The sequence below is a fragment of the Protopterus annectens genome, chromosome 14.part0, assembly GCF_019279795.1.
Source record: "Protopterus annectens isolate FY-2018-M chromosome 14.part0, PAN1.0, whole genome shotgun sequence".
Lineage (NCBI taxonomy): Eukaryota > Metazoa > Chordata > Ceratodontiformes > Protopteridae > Protopterus > Protopterus annectens.
Window position 1 is genome coordinate 777,709,432 of NC_056748.1, and position 24,309 is coordinate 777,733,740.

The 24,309-nt window shown below is 38.9% G+C and overlaps 1 protein-coding gene across 1 annotated transcript in view; it reads left to right on the forward strand.

Moving 5' to 3' along the window:
- OGDHL (oxoglutarate dehydrogenase L) overlaps window positions 1-24,309 on the forward strand; it is a 2,090,792-nt gene that overhangs the window by 1,743,330 nt on the left and 323,153 nt on the right. Inside the window, exon 17 of the mRNA XM_044055619.1 lies at window positions 16,714-16,839. Within this exon, the coding sequence (XP_043911554.1) occupies window positions 16,714-16,839 (126 nt within the window). The remainder of the gene's footprint in view (window positions 1-16,713; window positions 16,840-24,309) is intronic.

Consider the following 24,309-nt stretch of genomic DNA (forward strand, 5'->3'; position numbering starts at 1 on the left):
ATTGTGTTCCAGCACTAGCTTCAATAATTCAATCAATAAACTGACCATCTCTTCATTATATATTGCATGCTTATTCAAAAACTGCAGAACTAAGTTGACTCCTAACTCATTGGGTATCACGGTAAACAGTGAGACCACATCCAGTGAGACAAACAGTGTGTTACTAATATTCTCACTGGACGCAGACTCATATAAATCACTAAGAAAATGTTCCGTGTCTCTAAGTACATGCTGTAAATCATTTAGCAGAGGTCTAATACATTTCTCAACGTAAATAGAGGCAGGCTCGGTGCACCAGCCTCTCCCTGAGACAATTGGTCTCATAGGGGGGTCAGAATTAGATTTGTGCACCTTGGGTAAGCCTTGCAAAATAGGTATCAAGGGTTTATTCACCAAGAGATATTCAAATAATTTCTTATCTATTCTATTGTGTTCATACAGAAATTTAACCATACAAGCCACAGTCTCTATATGTTCGTTGACCTGTAAAATGTTTAATTCCTCATAAAACATTCTATCTGCTAAACTCTCTAGCATTTTCATTTCATACCAATCCCTATCCATAACAACAATCAGACCTCCTTTATCAGCTGGTCTGATTGTAATACGTCATCATTCTCTAGTTCTTTTAGTGCTGCTGTTTCATTCTTGTTTAGATTAGAATAACCCTGCTTTTAACACATGGATTAGCTTTCATGCATTCATCATATACATCCCTAATACAAAGCTTCTCAAATGCATTGATAATAGGATTCAGGTTAGGTATAAAAGTACTCGGTCTCACAAACATATTATGTCCTCTGTCATTGTCATCTGTACAAAACATTGATTTCAAAGTTAAATTCCTGGTAAAAGTTTTAATGTCAAGAATGACATCTGCATAACATGATTTACTTGTCGGTATAAAGGATAAACCCTTCTGCAAAACCGACATCTGGTATTCTGTCAAATTGACACTAGAAAGGTTAAAAATCAGTCCCTCTTTGCATTTGAGAAGGCCCTCTTGATACTTAACTGATTCTTGGAGGCATTGTCCCACTTCCGTTTGCCTCACGTCAGACTCCTGCCCCTCGACTGTTCTCTCAGTGAAGCATTGGAGTTCTCTCTCATGGGCAGCGGAAACTCCAGGCTGTGCTTTTGTAAAAAATCACTAGCGCCTGTAATGCTAGTGTCATCAGACTCGAACCTCTCTCGATGAACTTGCGCAGTTGTAGTAAAAGTTTTTCTTCTTGTCGCTTGTTCAAACGGATTCGAAACAACCGGAGCAACTGAATTCACTATCGCCGTCTCTCCATTTCGCTGTCCTGACGTCACCGGCACTTCTGCCCTTGTGGTAGCCGACGTTACGATTTCCTCTCGAATCGCGGTGTCCTGCATAGGTCGTCCTACTTGCCCACGCTCCTCTCGGGGCCAAGTAAAGATGTTCCCGGTTCGGAAATCAGATCTATCCCTCAGGATCTTTTCTATTTTAGTTTTCTGTACCTTGTTCTCATAGGACATTAGCGAATTCAATATTTCACTTATATAACAGTCTACAATACCGACTGGATACTGTTCAATTATTTCACAGTACATTTTGTTAATGGTATTAGATATACTCGCCATTTCCCTCTCAGCTGCTGATATCAATAAACGTAGATAGCTGAAGCTAGTCTGTAGATTCAGTTTCTGCCATTCCATTAATAATAGATCATCTCCATTATGGAAGGATGGCATTTTTAATACACGTAAACCTCGAGGTATAATTTGCTCTGCTAGGCACACTTCAAGATGATACTTCTGATACTGGCTCCTTTTAAGTCTATAGAGTTCTTTCTCTAGACTAAATAATCTGGTCTTCAAGGCAATAACATCAAAGTTCTCATCTCTTGTTTGTGGAACCGTATCTTTACAGTTCACCAGGGGATTAACCCCCCCTGGTATACTTAATAAATACTGTTGCAGTTTCACATTATTTAAACAAGTATCAGTCACAGCATTAGGTAAGTCCATTTCAATAATCTCTTCAGCCATCTATGCGTAAATGCCAGTATAAAAACAGAGCAAGAAAAAACAGAAGTTACTGGCAAAGACACAAAAACGTCCAGAAAGCAGTCTCTGTAATAAATAGAAAAAGGGCTGACAGCTGTAGATATCCAACAAGGCCTTTACTCAGTGCTGAACACAAGCGCTTTCACTAATAAGCTTCTTCAGGTGTATACTAAGCACTATAGCACACACACCCTTTATACCAGCTGACACATCATAGGTTCACATTCCTGAGATACTCTAATTATCTTAAAGGCACTAAACATATATATTTAAATATATTTTACAACACATGTTCTTAACACATTAAACAACACTATAACACACAATATCAATACAATTTACTTAATTTCACATGGAAAAAACATGCATAAGCATTTAATATTCAAAACATTTTAAAATCATATATTACTACCTCCTAAGGGGCCTCTTCTTCAATCTAGGTTTTATAGGGATGCACTCATTCAGCCCATGCCCTCTGTACTTCTTAATTTGGTGATCCATATGGCTTCCAAATTTTCTGTTCTATTACAAATATCTCCTTGTCTTAAACTTTCTTGCAACAGACAGATAACCCTAAAACTAAACACATGTGAACTATCTGTAGCAGCTACATGTTTGGAAAGGGCATTGGTCTGACTCCCTTTCCTGATGTTATATATATGTTCCTGATCGCTCTCTAAAATATCTGTCTGTCTTGCCAATGTAGAATTTGGAACATACTCTACAACTGGCAAGATAGACCACGTGTCTACTATTGCATGTGGCAGAAACATGAAAAAAATATTCCTTATTATGATCTGGATGGTAAAAGGAATTACCTGTGTATATATAACTGCACCAGTTGCAAGCGCCACATTCAGTAGTACCTGTAGGAGCAACTTGCACTCTATTCTCCTTTGGATAGCATAACCTCCTTTTAATGGACTTCTTATTCCTATAGCTAAATCTAGGTACCACATCAACCAGGCCCGCTATGGTATTATCTGTAAGTAATACTTGCCAGTGCTTCTTAATAATCTCAGTGTACCTGCCAATATCATTAGTGTATTTCAGGGACATTCTCAGTTTAGTTTCCTTCTTGTCTGCTTTGATATTGGCAGGTACACTGATATTGGCAGGTGCACTGATATTGGCAGGTACACTGAGATTATTATATATACACAGGTAATTCCTTTTACCATCCAGATCAAAATAAGGAATATTTTTTTCATGTTTCTGCCACATGCAATAGTAGACACGTGGTCTATCTTGCCAGTTGTAGAGTATGTTCCAAATTCTACATTGGCAAGACAGACAGATATTTTAGAGAGCGTATCAGGGAACATATATATAACATCAGGAAAGGGAGTCAGACCAATGCCTTTTCCAAACATGTAGCTGCTACAGATAGTTCACATGTGTTTAGTTTTAGGGTTATCTGTCTGTTGCAAGAAAGTTTAAGACAAGGAGATATTTGTAATAGAACAGAAAATTTGGAAGCCATATGGATCACCAAATTAAGAAGCACAGAGGGGCATGGGCTGAATGAGTGCATCCCTATAAAACCTAGATTGAAGAAGAGGCCCCTTAGGAGGTAGTAATATATGATTTTAAAATGTTTTGAATATTAAATGCTTATGCATGTTTTTTCCATGTGAAATTAAGTAAATTGTATTGATATTGTGTGTTATAGTGTTGTTTAATGTGTTAAGAACATGTGTTTTTAAAATATATTTAAATATATATGTTTAGTGCCTTTAAGATAATTAGAGTATCTCAGGAATGTGAACCTATGATGTGTCAGCTGGTATAAAGGGTGTGTGTGCTATAGTGCTTAGTATACACCTGAAGAAGCTTATTAGTGAAAGCGCTTGTGTTCAGCACTGAGTAAAGGCCTTGTTGGATATCTACAGCTGTCAGCGTCCTTTTTTCTATTTATTACAGAGACTGCTTTCTGGACGTTTTTGTGTCTTTGCCAGTAACTTCTGTTTTTTCTTGCTCTGTTTTTATACTGGCATTTACGCATAGATGGCTGAAGAGATTATTGAAATGGACTTACCTAATGCTGTGATTGATACTTGTTTAAATAATGTGAAACTGCAACAGTATTTATTAAGTATACCAGGGGGGGGTTAATCCCCTGGTGAACTGTAAAGATACGGTTCCACAAACAATAGATGAGAACTTTGATGTTATTGCCTTGAAGACCAGATTATTTAGTCTAGAGAAAGAACTCTATAGACTTAAAAGGAGCCAGTATCAGAAGTATCATTTTGAAGTGTGCCTAGCAGAGCAAATTATACCTCGAGGTTTACGTGTATTAAAAATGCCATCCTTCTATAATGGAGATGATCTATTATTAATGGAATGGCAGAAACTGAATCTACAGACTAGCTTCAGCTATCTACGTTTATTGATATCAGCAGCTGAGAGGGAAATGGCGAGTATATCTAATACCATTAACAAAATGTACTGTGAAATAATTGAACAGTATCCAGTCGGTATTGTAGACTGTTATATAAGTGAAATATTGAATTCGCTAATGTCCTATGAGAACAAGGTACAGAAAACTAAAATAGAAAAGATCCTGAGGGATAGATCTGATTTCCGAACCGGGAACATCTTTACTTGGCCCCGAGAGGAGCGTGGGCAAGTAGGACGACCTATGCAGGACACCGTGATTCGAGAGGAAATCGTAACGTGGGCCCCCACAAGGGCAGAAGTGCCGGTGATGTCAGGACAGCGAAATGGAGAGATGGCGATAGTGAATTCAGTTGCTCCGGTTGTTTCGAATCCGTTTGAACAAGCGACAAGAAGAAAAACTTTTACTACAACTGCGCAAGTTCATCGAGAGAGGTTCGAGTCTGATGACACTAGCATTACAGGCGCTAGTGATTTTTTACAAAAGCACAGCCTGGAGTTTCCGCTGCCCATGAGAGAGAACTCCAATGCTTCACTGAGAGAACAGTCGAGGGGCAGGAGTCTGACGCGAGGCAAACGGAAGTGGGACAATGCCTCCAAGAATCAGTTAAGTATCAAGAGGGCCTTCTCAAATGCAAAGAGGGACTGATTTTTAACCTTTCTAGTGTCAATTTGACAGAATACCAGATGTCGGTTTTGCAGAAGGGTTTATCCTTTATACCGACAAGTAAATCATGTTATGCAGATGTCATTCTTGACATTAAAACTTTTACCAGGAATTTAACTTTGAAATCAATGTTTTGTACAGATGGCAATGACAGAGGACATAATATGTTTGTGAGACCGAGTACTTTTATACCTAACCTGAATCCTATTATCAATGCATTTGAGAAGCTTTGTATTAGGGATGTATATGATGAATGCATGAAAGCTAATCCATGTGTTAAAAGCAGGGGTTATTCTAATCTAAACAAGAATGAAACAGCAGCACTAAAAGAACTAGAGAATGATGCACGTATTACAATCAGACCAGCTGATAAAGGAGGTCTGATTGTTGTTATGGATAGGGATTGGTATGAAATGAAAATGCTAGAGAGTTTAGCAGATAGAATGTTTTATGAGGAATTAAACATTTTACAGGTCAACGAACATATAGAGACTGTGGCTTGTATGGTTAAATTTCTGTATGAACACAATAGAATAGATAAGAAATTATTTGAATATCTCTTGGTGAATAAACCCTTGATACCTATTTTGCAAGGCTTACCCAAGGTGCACAAATCTAATTCTGACCCCTATGAGACCAATTGTCTCAGGGAGAGGCTGGTGCACCGAGCCTGCCTCTATTTACGTTGAGAAATGTATTAGACCTCTGCTAAATGATTTACAGCATGTACTTAGAGACACGGAACATTTTCTTAGTGATTTATATGAGTCTGCGTCCGTGAGAATATTAGTAACACACTGTTTGTCTCACTGGATGTGGTCTCACTGTTTACCGTGATACCCAATGAGTTAGGAGTCAACTTAGTTCTGCAGTTTTGAATAAGCATGCAATATATAATGAAGAGATGGTCAGTTTATTGATTGAATTATTGAAGCTAGTGCTGGAACACAATGTTTTTCTTTTGGACATCAATTGTTCAAACAATGCAATGGCGTAGCTATGGGCACTTCTTGTGCAAATAGCTACGCCAATGCAGTTATGGTTACTTGGGAAGAGGAATATGTGCTCAGGTCCTTCAAAGAACAAATACGTTTTACCGTAGATTTGTGGATGATGTTTTTATTCTGTGGGAGGGATGTAGATGGTCTTAGTAGATTCTTGAATTTTATTAATAGTTCCACGGATTTTTTACGCTTTACACATAGAGTGTCACATGAAGAGTTAGATTTTTTGGACGTAGTTATTGTGAGAGATATTAATGGGTCTATTTTTACTAAACTGCATAGGAAGGATTGTCATGTGAATCACCTCCTCCACAGGAGCAGTGCACATCCACCTCATGTTTTTAAGAATGTTATTGTTAATCAAGCTATGCGGGCCTCGAGATTAAATGTGAGAGATGTAGATTTTAACAATGAGATGGATAGAGTTGTTGGATTTTTGAAGGAAAGAGGGTACAATGAAAGGGCTCTGATTGAGCAGGTGCCCGTAGTGACTCAGAAGCGAGGTTTGGAAGCAAAACCATATTTTTCTAATAAGAGAGTTCCAGTGGAGAATTCCAAAGCAGACAAGAAGGAAACTAAACTGAGAATGTCCCTGAAATACACTAATGATATTGGCAGGTACACTGAGATTATTAAGAAGCACTGGCAAGTATTACTTACAGATAATACCATAGCGGGCCTGGTTGATGTGGTACCTAGATTTAGCTATAGGAATGAGAAGTCCATTAAAAGGAGGTTATGCTATCCAAAGGAGAATAGAGTGCAAGTTGCTCCTACAGGTACTACTGAATGTGGTGCTTGCAACTGGTGCAGTTATATATACACAGGTAATTCCTTTTACCATCCAGATCAAAATAAGGAATATTTTTTTCATGTTTCTGCCACATGCAATAGTAGACACGTGGTCTATCTTGCCAGTTGTAGAGTATGTTCCAAATTCTACATTGGCAAGACAGACAGATATTTTAGAGAGCGTATCAGGGAACATATATATAACATCAGGAAAGGGAGTCAGACCAATGCCCTTTGCAAACATGTAGCTGCTACAGATAGTTCACATGTGTTTAGTTTTAGGGTTATCTGTCTGTTGCAAGAAAGTTTAAGACAAGGAGATATTTGTAATAGAACAGAAAATTTGGAAGCCATATGGATCACCAAATTAAGAAGCACAGAGGGGCATGGGCTGAATGAGTGCATCCCTATAAAACCTAGATTGAAGAAGAGGCCCCTTAGGAGGTAGTAATATATGATTTTAAAATGTTTTGAATATTAAATGCTTATGCATGTTTTTTCCATGTGAAATTAAGTAAATTGTATTGATATTGTGTGTTATAGTGTTGTTTAATGTGTTAAGAACATGTGTTTTTAAAATATATTTAAATATATATGTTTAGTGCCTTTAAGATAATTAGAGTATCTCAGGAATGTGAACCTATGATGTGTCAGCTGGTATAAAGGGTGTGTGTGCTATAGTGCTTAGTATATACCTGAAGAAGCTTATTAGTGAAAGCGCTTGTGTTCAGCACTGAGTAAAGGCCTTGTTGGATATCTACAGCTGTCAGCGTCCTTTTTTCTACCTTTTACTACCTGCCAAGCTGTACCAATTACTCGTACAGAGATGCATATAATAGAAAACCTAATGATGACTGCCCACGTCAACTTCAGTGATGCATTTTTCCTGTTGTGAAAGAATTCAGCTTATAGTACTTCCTTAATTGGTTCCTTTTATTTCTGGCTCCGTGTTATGTAACTTGATTGTATCCCGCAAAGTACTTCAGATCTTGATTCCCAAGTACTTGGCAGGGAGGAGAGGAACTACAAATGACAAAGGCAAAGGGATAATCTTCAGGATCTGCTTTACTAGCAATACCACTAACCTAGCCGGAATGGTGTTTCATACCTGAGGTCTCTGCAAATTTGTATGTAATTTTTACAAACCCAGACAGCATTAATTGACAATCTCATAAGAGGAAGCACTGCATTATCTGCAAACAAATGTTTAATTCAGCATCACTGCTTTGTTTTCTATTTTTATTTAACTATGTGGCTAATAAATTTATAAGTCATGAATTATTGAATATTTATGTAGCAAAACTCTGGTCAGCTGCAATGTATATGCATGAAGACGGGAGGTTAGCTCCAGTCCTTGAGGCACCATCCTTAAATTTTGAAACTGCCTGAAAGTAAAAGTAAAAACTGGTAGTAAAATATATCTCATGAGAACTGAGAAATAATAAAAAAATGACAGAATCAGACTGACTACATTTTTTTCACTTCAGGGATTCTGTTAGCATTGTTACAATGCCCACACATAGGTTGTCAGCAAAAGTGTCATAGTGCAGCACAGTTAGAAAAGATTTCAGCATATACCCATTAACCTTCCCTTTTTTGAAAAACGTTTCAGATTTTGCCTCTTGCTTTTACCCTGAGCCTAGTAAAATTTTTGATTTTTTTATAAATTACTGAAGATTACATTAATTCAGTAATGGCAGATGTTAGTGTGCCATACTCATTGATCAGAAGTTGCATGGTTGGAAAAGACACAGGGAGTCACGATTGATCCTCTTCCGAGCCCATGTTTTTCTGCACCGACAAAAACACTGGTCTCAACCATCAGAGACTCATAGTGTGTCCCACTACACTAACACTGGATTATAAGGTACCAAAAATTTTTTTAGGTTTTAAGTATAGTGCTGACAATTAAAAAACACATGTTAACACAACAGTATTTTCACTTAGTGCTGTAGAAATTAAATTTTATATAGGTGCCTAACTGTGGGTAATAAAAAAGTCACTGAAGAATTTAACTGCTAAAATGACACTAAAGGTTTTATGCAAACACTAAGAATGGCTAACTATAGTGAGCAATGTTCATACTCAAAATAAGTACATATTTATTAAGATTATGACAATATGAATATCTGCTCCTGTGCCACCTTTCCATGCAGCCATTTCCAGATAAATAAGTCATATGCCTTTGTATAACATGAACATGACTGTGGCATCAGTAGCCACACCCCTTTTTATAAACTACATCCAAAAATACCAATTTTAGTACCCTGTGTAGTAGGTGTAGGGATTGGCCTTAGGTGAAACCAAGCCTTTTACCCATTGCCAACTGTCCACTTTGCACACCTCCTACCCCCTCCCCCAAACATTATTTTCCTATCCTGGTATAACCACTACATCAATGTTTTTTTTTTTTTGCTTGCATACTTTGGCTTCAGCCTTTTCAGTCATTTCATGGTAACTTGCCAAAGCTGCACTAGAATAGCTGGAGGTAAGAAGTTAATTTGGCAAGGCAGCTCCCAGAAGCCATGGGGTACTGGATGTTCTGGAGAACACTTTTTTCAACATTTTAATCTAGTGATGGTGTGAGGAAGGACAAAAGGTTTTATTTTTTTCAAGGAAAAAATAAGTTTTCTCCAATGATTCATGTTCAGAACTGCCAAAATAGTTGCTGTTAAAGCTGAGTAGTTACCCATATAGGGTTACCACCTGTCCCACTTTGCGAGGGACAGTCCCTCTTTGGGCAGTTGTGTCCTGACAAAAAAATTTAAAAATGGCAAATGTCCTGAGATTTTAGGACAAAATGGTTTCCTATATTTTATGTAATAGTTGCATAAAACAGTTATTCTGTATCTAAAATACCTAAATGTTATAAGAAACAGAATAAGCAACTAAAATGCTACAAGAATAAGCTTTTATTTAGGCAAAAAAGTTAAGTTCTATCCTTTGTACTGACCGTGGGTATGTGTCGGCCTGTAAAATCTGATGTTTGTACCGAAAATGTCCCACTTTGGCCATTTGAAGAGGTGGCAACCCTATACCTATAAGCCAAGAAGGAAAATGCTTCTGAGGAAACACAAATCATATCTGGGAAAAGTGCTTGCCTCCCTACCCACAAAACAAGTAGTCACTTTCTATGTACTCCTCTGGCATTTTACTGAAATGAAAGTGAAAGAGCGCATGGCCACAGTCACCGATTTCATGCTGCTGCTGTCATACATTTATACAGCCTTGCATCCTCATTCTCTGCTGTCATACATGTATATAGCACTGCATCCTCATTCCCTGCTATCATACATTTGTACAGCATTGCACCCTCATTCCCTGCTATCATACATTTATACAGCACTGCACCCTCATTCCCTGCTGTCATACATTTATACAGCACTGCACCCTCATTCCCTGCTGTCATACATTTATACAGCACTGCATCCTCGTTCCCTGCTATCATACATTTATACAGCACTGCACCCTCATTCTCTGCTATCATACATTTATACAGCACTGCATCCTCGTTCCCTGTTATCATACATTTATACAGCACTGCACCCTCATTCCCTGCTGTCATACATTTATACAGCACTGCACCCTCATTCCCTGTTATCATACATTTATACAGCACTGCACCCTCATTCCCTGCTATCATACATTTATACAGCACTGCATCCTCGTTCCCTGCTATCATACATTTATACAACACTGCATCCTCATTCCTTGCTGTCATAAATTTGTAAAGCACTGCATCCTTATTCCCTAGCCTAAAAGTACAAATACCTTCAGTGTACCTTCCATACCTACCTTTAAGTTATGACTTGCTTTTATTCCTGGTACCCAGAAGATTTATGTATGTATCAGCCAATATTGTGCATATGTCCACACAATAAAAACAAATAATTTTAACTTTACACACACACACACACACACACACACACACACACACACACACACACACACACACACACATAAAGGTTGTCTTCTGTGTGGTGTCTGCATTGTCCTTCCTGTATCAGCATGGGTTTTCTCTGAGTGTTCCATTTCCCTTTATTACAAAGACATATGCAGTATGTAGACTGTACACTCCAGATTTGCCACAGGTGTTTGTGTGTGTGTGCGCGCGCACTAAGGTGTGGTAAAGAAGAACAACAATGTCATGGCTAGCCACCTAGCAGTTTGAACATTGTCTCTAGATAGTTGTCACTGTCAAACTGGCACACCTACCCCATGTGCAAAAATGGGAAAAAAGGGTAATGGATGGATATAGATATAGACATACACACATACTCTCACTGTCCCTGACAACCTAGGTCTATCAATAGATACACTGATTTTTCATACACATGCATATGCAAAAAACTGACTGCCGCGGTGGTACGGCGTTAGCGTTGTTACCTCACAGCAAGAGGTTCTCCCGTTCGACTTGGCTTGGGAGTGCCTTCTGTGTGGAATCTGCATGTCCTCCCCGCGGTTGGGTAGCGTTCAAAAGACATGCGTGCGTAAATGGGCGTGCATCGTTGAAGGTTGGGTGTCGAGCTGGCACCTCGGCATTTTGTAAAGATATACTGCCAATCATTAGCGGACCGGAGTTCCCCTGTGGCGACCCCTTACTGGGAAAAAGCTGAAAGACAAACAAACAAACAATGCATATGCAAAAACACACTGCGTATAGCAAACCATTTCTGTCATAAATGCAGAAACACATACACACAATTATACCAGTAGCTAAATTGTAGAAATGCCAAGTCACTTCTGGCGATTGTTTGGGGTCTTGGAAGAAATGAGAGCCCCTGGATAAAACCCACCCAGTTTCCTTCTGTATCACTGTTGCAGTATTCATTACAGTAGGTATTCCCTGCCTAGGGCAGCCCAAAGTCCGGACAGCATACCAAAGCTTTTGGTTGCAAAAGGGATGTCATATGTCACACGTATGCTCCCCGCTCTCGGCTTAAGGCATAAAGGTGAAGTATGGATGTACTATCTTCAGAACTTCTTTGCCACCAATCTGAACACCATCTTCGATCATCACTCTGAACACTTTTTTGTTTGCTGGTTATCATCCCATTTTTCAGATAACTGTCCAATTGTTTTCCTTTTTTTTTTGTGGCTGTTGGTTTCATGTCATCCAGAAAGTGGAAATGCCAGCATGGGAGATGTAGTGCAATATAAATGTATGACAGCGGGGAATGAGAATGCAGTGCTGTATAAATGTATGACAGCAGGGAATGAGAATGCAGTGCTGTATAAATGTATGACAGCAGGGAATGAGAATGCAGTGCTGTATAAATGTATGACAGTAGGGAATGAGGATGCAGTGCTGTACGAATGTATAATAGTAGGGAACAAGGATGCAGGACTGTATAAATAAATCAAAGATGGTGTTCAGATTGGTGGCAAAGAAGTTCTGAGGATGGTATGTCCATAACATAATTATATGGTACTACAAATTTTTTTAAATTTATGTTGACCTATTCTGCTGAGCAAATTAGCTATTTAGATATACAGCTGAATAGGAAAATGAGAAACAGGTGCATGCCAATAGATATACTCATAAGCAGAGCATGCACGCTCCACATGTTTTTAGAGGAATTGTCAAGGGACAACTCACCGGGATTAGTAGACTTAATACTGATGAGGCAATATGTGTGAAGCAGATGGAAGAGATGGCCATTGAATTTTATGAAAGGGGTTATAATGGAACTATAGTGCAGGAAATAATGAATGATGTTATTAGTGACGGAAAGGGGAAGACGAGACCTTTCTTTAACATGACAAAGGATGTTATGTTAAATATGAGTGGCAATATACCACTGAATAATAACAGGCTTAGGTATGTGACCACTTTTAATAATAGAACAAGAGATGTTGAGAGGGTGATACGAAAGAAGTGGAAAATTTTAATGACTATGCCTGAGTTGAAGCAAATTTGAGAGAATGAGATCTTGTCTCCTGAACCTGATTGACTTATTCGAATTAGTCTCCAGAGCCGTGGACAAGGGTAAGGCGGTCCACACAGCCTATCTGGACCTTGCCAAGGCCTTTGACACCATCCCCCACTCTGGAATCATAGACTTACTAAGCTGGGCATTAATCCCTACATCACTCGATGGGTTGCCAACTGACTTACTGACAGAACCCATGCTGTAAAAGTAGCTGACTCCAAATCCAGCTCCAGACAGGTGACAAGTGGAGTATCTCAGGGTTCAGTCCTGGGAATGCTCTTGTTTTGCATCTACTTCTCTGAAGTACAGGCCAACATTAAGGGACTCTGGCTAGCAAAGTTCGCAGATGACTGCAAACTGGGAGACATTATTAAATCCCCAAATGATGTGGATACACTACAAAAGGGTCTTACAGAAACAGATGTTTGGTGCCAGAGCCATGGGCTCAAGCTCAATGCCAAGAAATGTATAGTTATTCCCTTTGGGAAAAAAACATGTACCCGTGAATTATCACATAAGTGGCAGTACACTAAACACTGAAAGTGTGATAAGAGACTTGGGGACACAGATGGACAGTGGCCTCATCTTTGATAACCACATCGCCACAACAGTCAGGAAATCCTTCTTTGTGGCACACCTCATCACTAAGGGCTTTTCATCCAGAAAAAAGGAGGTCATTGTCCCACTGTACTCATCCCTCATTAGACCCATTATAGACTACAACACCCTGTTTGGTATGTACCTCTCAAGACATCTGCAACAACTGGAAAGGCTGCAGAAATACCTCACTAAAAGAATCACAGGCCTAAAACAGATGCCTACGCTGACTGCCTTAAAAAACTCCAGCTATACTCTTTCGCATGTCGTCTACTCATAGGCTTAACATACAAGGCCATGTCAAACCCAGAGCTGTTGGACATGCTGCAGTTAAAGAAATCCCAATCCCTCAAAGCCACATGCTCCAGGGATCTAAACCTTGTCATCACAATAAACAAAATATGCTGGAGGGATAGGTTCCTGACCCAGAGACTCTGGAATAGACTGCCCATACATGTCAAGCAGAGCGCCTCTTTGGCCCTCTTCAAAAGGAACCTTGACGATTGGATGGGAGAAAGGAAATTCATCCCAGGGATCACGTCAGTCACCCTGCTAGACAGGCGTCCAGGGAAGTAAATAGTGAGGGAAGAAATAGCCAGGGAATTGTTATGGCTAGGCTTGTATAGGCCCTAGGACCAATAGCTTAGTACCAACCTATGATGAACCAAGGTTTGCATATAGGACTGAAAAAAATATGAAGAGAATTTTGTTACAAAAACATGAGGATGGATAAAGTTGTTAATGTTAACAATAAATGGGCAACATTTCCCTGTTATGGCTGCAGTTGTAAAGATGTCATTAGTTTTACTTCATTTTTTGCATCCGATAACAGGAAGAACGTCTGAGTTCTGGTATTATACTACTTGTAACACATCTTATGTTGTTTACATCGCTACGTCTACACAATGCTCATCCTTTTATGTTGGAAAATGCAGTTGTAAGTTTAAAGAACGAATTATGGAAAATAAATCTGACATAAGGAGAGGTATTTTTATTTTAACAAATCCATTAGGAAAGTATGTTGTGGAGAATGGTTCCACTCATCAGTTTAGATTCAGGGTTATTATTGTGGTTTATAAAAATATTAGAGGGGTGATGATAATATTTTGGAACATAATGAATATTCTTGGATATTGAGTCTAAAAGCAGATACACCTCCAGGGTTAAATAACCTGTTTTATATAAGAAACAAATGTGTTTATGTTAGTTTTTTTTACCAATTACTGGTTTTAATTTATAATATCTATTTTTTATTGATTGGCTGTGTTACATGATATACTATTTTAATATAAACTGAATGTGTATTAATGAATTGCTAATTAGCACTGAAGAAGGTGATAGCCCTAAAGCTCTGCTTAATAAATCGTTGGAGTGTTTCTGTGTTTGGATAATATTTTTTGTGAAGAAATGTAACCCAGGAGTGATTGAGGGATGCTGAAAGTATATCAGGTGTTTGTGGTGCATGTATACCCCTTGATACGTCTCAGCATGTTTACAGAAGGGGAGAAATATAGTTACTAGCAGAGTTGGATACATTGTTTGTGGTATTTGGCGAAGAGAGTGATGGAGTGGTTAAGAATGTAGAGGACTTAGAAAGAAAACAGAAGAAAAGAGGAATGGGAATAGTACATAAGGGGAAGGGAGGTTTTATAATGTTAAGGAAACTGGAAGTAAGTGGCTGTATTGTCATGGTTTGCTTTCTAGTTGATTTGGATGTCTGAATGTAGTGACCTGATTAGGAAGAGTGTGTCCTGCCCAAGGGAATGTTATAGGAGTGTAATGCTAGTGGAGAGTGTATTTTTAAGAAGGTGGTGAAAAGCTATAACTACTGGGCATATGTAGGAGATTGTAAGTTTGAAGTACTGGGGGGGGTGGATGAGGAGCTGGGAGTGGGAGGGGAGAAGAACAGGCTGCAAATCAGTTGACTGAGCATAGATAATTGGTTCACACATACGCACTGAGGCTCTGAGGGGAGGACCACTATAAGTAGGTAAGTAATGAAGAGTTATCCAGAAGAGCAACAGAAAGTATAAAAGATGTAAAAACGATTAGTAAAGAAATATTCCTAGTTTTTGTGCCCTACTGAAGTAGGGTGTGACAGCGTGTGTGGGGGCCATTCAGTATTACAGACGAGGCAAATCTATTGTAGTAGGATGTATTTATGAATCACAAAAATACTGCTAAAGAGCACGTTTAGGGCTGTGCTGACTTGGCTAGAACTTCTTTAGTATATCCTCTTGCTAAAATTCACAGAAAGGATAATATCGAAAACACCCAACCTAGCTACCAGCTATGGAAGTACATATATTAGTGTTCCAGTAAGATCCCATGACTGAGCATGCCAAGAGGCTGTCTGTAGATCAAGGAGGACCGCAACAGAGTCCTTCATTGATCTTGTGCCTTAAGGGGGTTACCGGGTTCAAAATCCAGACTTAAATGGATCACCGATGGTATATTCCTTAACATAAAAAACAAGTTGCATATGAATCATCTTCACAGGAGCTATATTAATAAGTGGAAGGTCTGATATGATGTTAATAGCTGTTGAAATTGTCATGATCCAAACTCTTTTTTTTTTTTTTTTTTTTTTTTTTAAGAATTAGAATGCTAAAGCTTTCCTAAGGACAAATGACACCCACCCCCACCTACAGAATAGTAAGGATTTAATATATAACAGAACCCAGAACTTCCAAGCAAGATATAACCAGTCATATAGGTTGATTGTTTGCAAGACATTTGACAATTATTTGAAACCAAGGACTTGAAATCATGATAATTATGCAAAATAAAATTGTTCCAGCAACAAAGACCAGCATTACAGGCTTAATCATTCCCATCCCCTGCAACTGTATGAGGATGTACACCAGAAGTTATGAGGCCAACTTGGCTGTGAAGAACTGCTTAGCAGGCTAGTTTTCTTGGCTAAAAATGACTCGGTGCATCAAGCAAAGGTGGACTAAACAGTATCTTGACCACTTAGCAAAGAGCAGCTGGTTCACTGGTGAAACACAAATCTCCAGGGACAAAATTTCACGTTTTCCCTACATGAGAGCAGGAATTGGTAGAAATAAGATGATTATTTCTGTAGCCCACTTTTCCTCAGTTGGCTGTGCCCTTCCTACCTTGTTTAATTTGTCATGTTAAAAAAAACAGTCATTTTTTCTACACAGATAAGCATACTGAATTATTGTACTGATTTTTCAGTTTAGTTTTAATAAGTAATTGTATAAATGCTGTTTTAATATCTCACTTTTCCTTTATTTAATTATCTCATTTGTTTAAATCCTAGGAATTTTCAGAAAACTATGATGTTAAGCAGTTGTTTGATTGTAACTGGATTGTGGTGAACTGCTCAACACCTGCTAACTACTTTCATGTACTGAGGAGACAGATCTTACTTCCCTTCCGCAAACCGGTAGGAGATTCTCAGCATTTGCATATTTTCATAGCAATGCACTTAACTCAATTCATAATGAGACCCACTGATGTGTGTGTTTTATGACTGACTCTCAACAGTTTCATCTTCATTTTAGTGATGTGTGGAAGATAAATACAGGAGTTTTTCAAGAGCTATGGAGATTCATTTGTATAGGTTTGTTGCAGTCATACTATAATTAATAGGCTGTTCAAACATTTCTCTAAGAACAGAAATGTAATTAACTGCAGTCTGTGACCTAGAACACTGGAAGCTGGACAAACGCTTCATGGAATGGCAAGTTAGTTTGTTGTTTTATTAAGTTAATAGAAGAATAGGCTAGCTGATGGATTATACCTTGGATATACAGAAACACTTGCACATGTCAACAGATGCTAATACCTTTATTAATCCCAGGATTATGGCACGCTGTTTCTTGTTGTGTGTCATTTAAGCTTGTACGAATACCTGAATGACATAACAAATCACCTCTACCACTACTTGCTGTCCTGCTCACTGTTGGACTCATTTCTGTCAGTGTAGCACCCTTACTACCCTCCTTGGACACTGTTCCCAGTCCTTCCTTGATAAATTCAGAAGTTTGCTGCTTGTCATTTCCATGTGTGTGGTATCAGTTATTTTTCAGTAATACCAGTTGTACTGCAGCACCTTATCTTTCTTGTTGTTAGGTCACCTCTGAACACCTTTAGTAAAAGATGATCTCTGGGGTATGTACCATTTTGCAGTCTAACCATCTGCTAAACTCTGGGTTGTGTTTGCCTCCATTTCCTTCATCCTTGTTAGAGTCGTGTCTTGCTCATCTAGCACCTGCAGCATCCTCTGACCTGATACCCTAAACTCTTCTGCATTGATGAGCAAAAAAGGTGCCTTCCTTGATCTGGCACTACTACTATAATGAGGAACAGTGTCCATTCTCCCCAGTCAGTGCTCCTCATCTCTTAATTTGAGAAGCAAAAAAATAAGAAAAAGGTTTTCTGCTATATACTGTAGAAAGCTGTTTACTGCACATACAAATATACATTCTAATAAGCAGTTTGCTATAGTAACCATACCACACCTACTAAGTGCTTCAGCCCTGACACCTATTACAGTATCGTCATTCATATCTGAATGCCAATATTGTAGTAAAGCCCCATTGGCAACTACCAGTTGCACATGCTAGCACCAAGCACCCTGTGCAGCTTTGTCTTTGCCCCACCCAAGCTACACCTTTGTTCATCACTGTGAGTGTCAAACAACTACAGTACTAGATCAAGTCAAGATGAGCATAGGCTTATTTTGTTCCCTAGCAGGAAACTGTTCATAACATTTTTAATGTGGATTGATATTCACTCGAGCTGTAAATGGTACAGGCAAAAAGTACAGCATTTAGTGACATAACTAGTGACTTAAAATATTTCCCCCAGTTTTCTTTCAACTATCGCATGGGAAGCATTAAAGTACAAGGAAAGCATCTTCATTAAGAGAAAAGGAATGTAAGATTAACAGGACACAGTCTGAAGATTATTATACAATAGTGGTGGTTTTATGATTCTAATTCTGAATAGTCTGATCAGCAAAAACTATTATTTTATAAAAAGCGGCGATGAATGCAGAGAGCAGTCTGCACAGGTGTATTGTAGGGAGATTTATTGCTATCTTTGGCAAATGAGTGAGTAAAACTGGGGGGAAAAGAATATGTTGCTTTAATTAAGGCGCACTCTTTATGTAGTAGATAAGGAAACTGACAAACTAAGGATGCTTTACATGCTATTGCTGTATGTGTTTCTTTTGTTTATAATGGGTTTGCTGTAGAGGAGGGGTTTGTTACTTGTTTGTAGTAGTTTTACTTCTCCGAAAGACATACGTGAATGGGCGTGTCTTCACTGAAGGTTGGGCGTCGGGCTGGCAACTCGGCACCATAAAAATCGACTGCCAATCATTAGCGGACTGGAGTTCCGCTGTGGCGACCCCTAACCAGGAAAAGCCAACAAGACAAACAACAAACATTTATTGACATTTGATTACCAGGAAAGTTTGACTAGATAGTGCCCATTTTCAGCCGAGGCCCAGGGAGAAAATCTTCAAAGTATTGCAAAAACATTTTAAGAACAATAATTTTGTAGTCTTCATATATAATACAAAAACATCTACAGCTTAAATAATTATACCAAATTAGACATAATGTGAAAACATTGGTTAAGAATAGATATAACTTATATGAGAATGATTTCATATTTTAGAGAAATTTTAGCCAGTTTATAGAGAAATTAAAGGTAAGTTAGTGTAATGCAAACAGAAATTATAATATGAAGTGAGAGAAAAAAAGAGTTATGGCATATTTAGAAAGAGAGTCAGGAGAGAGAAATTGGTTGAAGTAAGGAAGTGAGTAAAGAAGGGGGGGGGAGTAAAGAGGTACAAGGTATGAACATACTTTTTCATATTTGGGGATATAGTTTATCTGAGGTTGAGCAAGAACAGAGCCAGAATTTGGCTAGGAAGTCTGAGTATATCAAATAACCAGAAATGAGCATGATTCTGCTCGAGTGATAAAGAAAGAATGAAGTCAAACATGAAACTTATTTATGAGAAGACACAAATGACCTTATAAATGCTTTGCTTAAACCTATCTTATTTGCATTTTGGAGTGGAATGTAACAAAAAAGCTTTTTTTTTGTTGCTTTTTGTGAACACTAATCATTTTGCTTCCTTTTCCTGTAGTTTCAAGTATATGGATAATGAGATTGGTGGGGTTATTTTTCAACATGGAATAAGCTGCTAGACTGTTCAGTATGGTATTATATTGAAACATTCTTTGAACAGTTGTGGTGAGCTACAATTACTGCTCTGTGTACTTGTAGATTATTACTGGCATGAATTTGTACTAGGAGCCTGGTTTGCTGAATAGTTGTTCAGGAATGGATGAACAGAAGCCTAAAGTTTGAGCGGAAAGGGATATAGGACAGTATAGTCGTTTCATTAGTAAAATGAATGTATATTTTCCTTTTCATCATTTCTCGGTGTCATACTCACATGTGGCTGAACTGCTCATCTGTTGCTCTGCAGATTATGTCTGCCAGGATTATTATTTACTGGCATCACAACATGAGCACCCCAGGGACATATCACAGACTTACAGGAAGGAGCTTCATTTTGCTTAATAGGTTTACAGCACTTACTACGTTATCATTCCATCTTTAAAAGCAAGCTAGTTTAAATGAAAGTTTTCAAGGCATGTGACCTTTGCACTGGTAGGCATGTCTTGAGTATTTCAAATAACCAGAAATACTAAAGCGTGATTCTGCTGTTTGAGTGAAAAAGGAAGAATAACATTAAGCACAAGCATATCTGTACACCACTGTTACTGTTAATTTGTTAATAACGTTTCACTGCCTTGGTCAGTTGAACTTACTTAGCTCTTCATTTAGAGGAGCACTGAATCACAGTGCATCAAACTCTGTTTGGACCCAAATTAAAATTGACTTTCTGTAAATGAATTTAATAGCATTCCTAGCTGGTGCCACTGACCTTTTCTCATGAACAGGGACGCGATATATTGTTTGAGTGATCTATTTAATGCATTTAGTGGAATCACACTAACAAAAATTAATCAGTCTAGCCAGTTTGCAGCATTTTTCAATGACTGGTTTGGCAGTAACACTGTAGTTTCAAGTGTAGAAAGGTTTTAATCTGTTCACTACAAAAGCAAAACAAACCACTGTGTCTGCTGTAATATTTATCTTCATATATGGAGCTAAAGAGATTTAGCAAAATGCTGAATCATCAAAACACAACCGATCGATTCTAGCATATCAGACCATCAGCAAAGTAAAAACCTAAACCATCGAAACACAAAATATCGCAAAAGGAAAGCAACCAGTTTCCTTTTGCGACCCATTAAACCTTACAATTAACTTCAGACATAATTTGTCTGAATAGTGGTAGTTTTATGGAAAGGGTTTTTCTGAGGTAAGATGTAGTGTTGAGGTAAGTGGCAGGGTTAGAGTTATTTATTAGTTAAATGGGCAGGTTAAATCAGATAACCTAGCTATAACCTTTATCTTTAATCCATGACTCTTCACCCATAAAATTCCTACTGTATTATGGTATCATTCAAAAGCTAGCTTATTGCTGCTTATGGATATCCTGGGCAGCCATGGCTTGTGTAGCCTGTCAAACGATTGTTTCATGATGCCACCCTTGCTTCAGCAAAGTCCACTGACTTTTACTCGCTCATAAATAAACGCTTGAGCCTTTTGCCGTGTACCACAAGGATTTTAATAAAATCAGAAGTAAGCTTTGTATGGTGGACCCCCATTGTAAATCAACTTTACAGAAAAAAATAAAATGCTGATTACTTTCTGTAAATTAAATCTGCTGTTCCTCACTATAGAAATAATCTTAAAGCATTAAGCAAGACCATACAGCTTACTGTCAGGGACAACAAAGCCACTTATGAATTTATAGTAGTCACCAATGCCAAAGATAACCATAAATCCTTCAGCTACATTAGGAAATTCAGAAGTAATAGTCTAGTCTTGCTCCAGCAGCATATCTCAGTCTGTCCCAGAAGCTATACTTAATTTCCTGACTGACAAATTTCATTTTAGTTTCACCCCTCCCCAACATCCGATTGCCCTCCTTTCACTTTTCCCCTTATTATACCATCTTAATTACCTTAAATCAGTTCACATCAACACTTTCCAAAACCGAAAACACTGGTTTTATGAGCTCCAAAAATCTTGGTATACATGTCGAGAACACACAATTAAAGGTTGGGCAGGGACACGAAGCATTGGTTGGACAGAGAGGGTGCAGGTGTTGGTTTGGCCACTCAGCTGAGATCTCAACCCTGTAGCTGTGCCAGTGGGGAGTCTTATTGGGGATCTGGAGAAAGAGGGAGAAATCAGCCCCAGGACTGACTGTGGTCTCTATGTGCTCTGAAGGGAAATTGTACTTTACTGTGTGTGTACTTGTCATCTTCCCAGGTGTGTACATTCCCTACTACCAGTGGTGAGGATTGAGGCTCCTTGATTACTGGGCCAGTGCTGAGACATCATGCTTACCATAACAGTAGATGTCCTTCTCTTCACTGTTGCAGTATTCCTTAAAGAAGGGATGTCCCTTCCCGTGCAGCCCATCACTCGGCCAGTATGGAAAAGCTTGAAAATAATCTTTTTTGCACCATATATCACATTTATGCTCCTCACACAGATAATATAACATAAAAGGGACATACAGATGCAACTACCCAGAACTGAATTGCCCCAGAAGAGGGCAATCTTCCTACGACAAGAGAGGTCCGCACACATCCAGAAGGAAGAAGAAAGAAGAGGGGGTTGGAGGATAGGAGAGAATACTGCAACATTGAAGAGAAGGACATCTACTGTTGTAAGATTTTACACATCTGTACTCTGTCCTTCTATATAACTGTTGCAGTAGTCCTTAAAGAAGGGAGAGTAAAAAAGCTTAAGAAACAGAATGGCAGGTGGAAGGCTGAGAGGAGCCCATAACAAGTCCACATAAAATGATTTCAGCAAGACCTGCTGTAGCCCTAGAATCCATATCCAACTTATGCTTAGTAAAGGTATGCATTGAAAACCATGTAGCAGCTTCAAGGATGGAATTGGTGTCCAACCTCTTGAAGAAGGCACCAGAAGAGGCAACAATCCTAGCAGAATGAATTATATCAGAAGCAGATAAAGATTTGTCATGCAAAGAATAACAAAAAGAAATGGCCCTGGATAGCCAGGAGGAGATGGTTTGTTTAGAAACATCCAAACCCAAAGACATGGGATGAAAGGAAACAAAAAGCAGATCAGACTTATGAATAATCCTAGTTTTATCTAAATAATACCTGAGCTGTCTTGCAAATCCAAGGTATGCAGTACCCTCTCAGGACAGACTGAGAAAAAGGGAAAAAGGAAAGAGTCGTTCCGACTGATTTAATGACAACTCAGCAACCTTGGGCATAAAAGAAAAATTAGTACATTGGGGCGCCCTGTCCCTCTGAAAAAACAAAAAAGGAGGAATTGCCATAAAGGTTTGGAGCTCAGAAACCCTCCGAGCAGAGGTAAGAGCCAGCAACAAACAGTCTTCAATCTACAATGTTGCAAAGAAGCAGAATTTGCAGGCTCAAAAGGAGCCTGAGTCAGTTTTTCCAAAACAAAGTTAAGGTCCCAAGAAGGAGAAATAGGTTTTCTTGGAGCCCTAATATGCAGGACAGCTCAAAGAGAAGCCAGGGGAGGAGTCAAGGGCAGAAATGGATAACAAATGGGCCTTCACAGAAGACTAGGCCAAGTCAGACTGGAGCAACTCACACAAATAAGAAAAGACAGAGAGACTCCCACTGAAAAAGGGTCCTGGTTTATGAGCATGTTACCAGACCGAAAATCTTTTCCATTTGTACATATAAGAATTTCTGGTTGAGGGTATTCTTGCTTCCTATAAAACCCTTAGTACATCCTCAGGGTTTTGATCCCTTTCAGGCACCACTTTTCTATCACCCACAATGTCATTTGAAGAGTGGACAAGTGGGGATGGATGAGAGACCCTTGTCCTGTGTGAGGAGATCCAACTGGTGAGGTAACTTGTCATGATTGCCCCTGGCCAGATACATTAAGAGGGGTAACTAGTGTTGGCTTGGCCCAATGGGAGTCACTAGCAACATTTTGGGGAGTCCAGCTGTATCTTCTGCAGGACTCTTGGAAGCAGAGGAAGTGGAGAGAAAGCATAAAGAGACCTCTCTTTCCATGGAAGAGGATAGGGCATCTGTTTTCCCGTCCATGGCATGCAACAGCTTGGCCTTAATGTCCTCAGGAAGAGACTGGAGATGAAGCCAAGAATAATGCCTCATGATGGACCCAAAAGTAGCGGCCTTAGAAGTGATGTCAGCAGCATCGTAGTTACACTTAAAAGAGTTGTAAGCTGCTTGAGAAAGTAAATTTTTAAAAAGAAAAAAATAAGGCACTTATCTGGTGTTCTAAAAAGTCAGAACAGCAACAAAACATTCAAACCAACTGGCGGCAAAAGAAGTTCTGGGTAGTTGCATCCGTACATCCCTTTTATGCCCTACGTTCTGTGTGAGGAGCATAAATGTGACGTACAGTGGAAACAAGATCCTTTTCAAGCTTTTTTTTTTTTTTTTTTTAAATGAAGAGTGTGCTATTGCATGCGCGCGTGTGTGTGTGTGTGTGTGTGTGTGTGTGTGTGTGTGTGTTAGTGTTTATGTGGGGGTGGGGGGCTTCCATACCTCTGAACTCCTTCTAGACTAACGAGCAGTGGATGTAGTGATGGCATTGGGGACATTGAACACCAGGGAAACTTATGCAGTATATTGTTAAATCAGGTAAAACATTAATAGAAAAGCAGCCAGGGGCACTCTTGAAAAAAATCCTAACCCACTTACAGAGTTGTTTTTGGGGGTGTGGGTTGTCTCCTCTCTGTATCCTGTTATGGCTCCTTACCCAG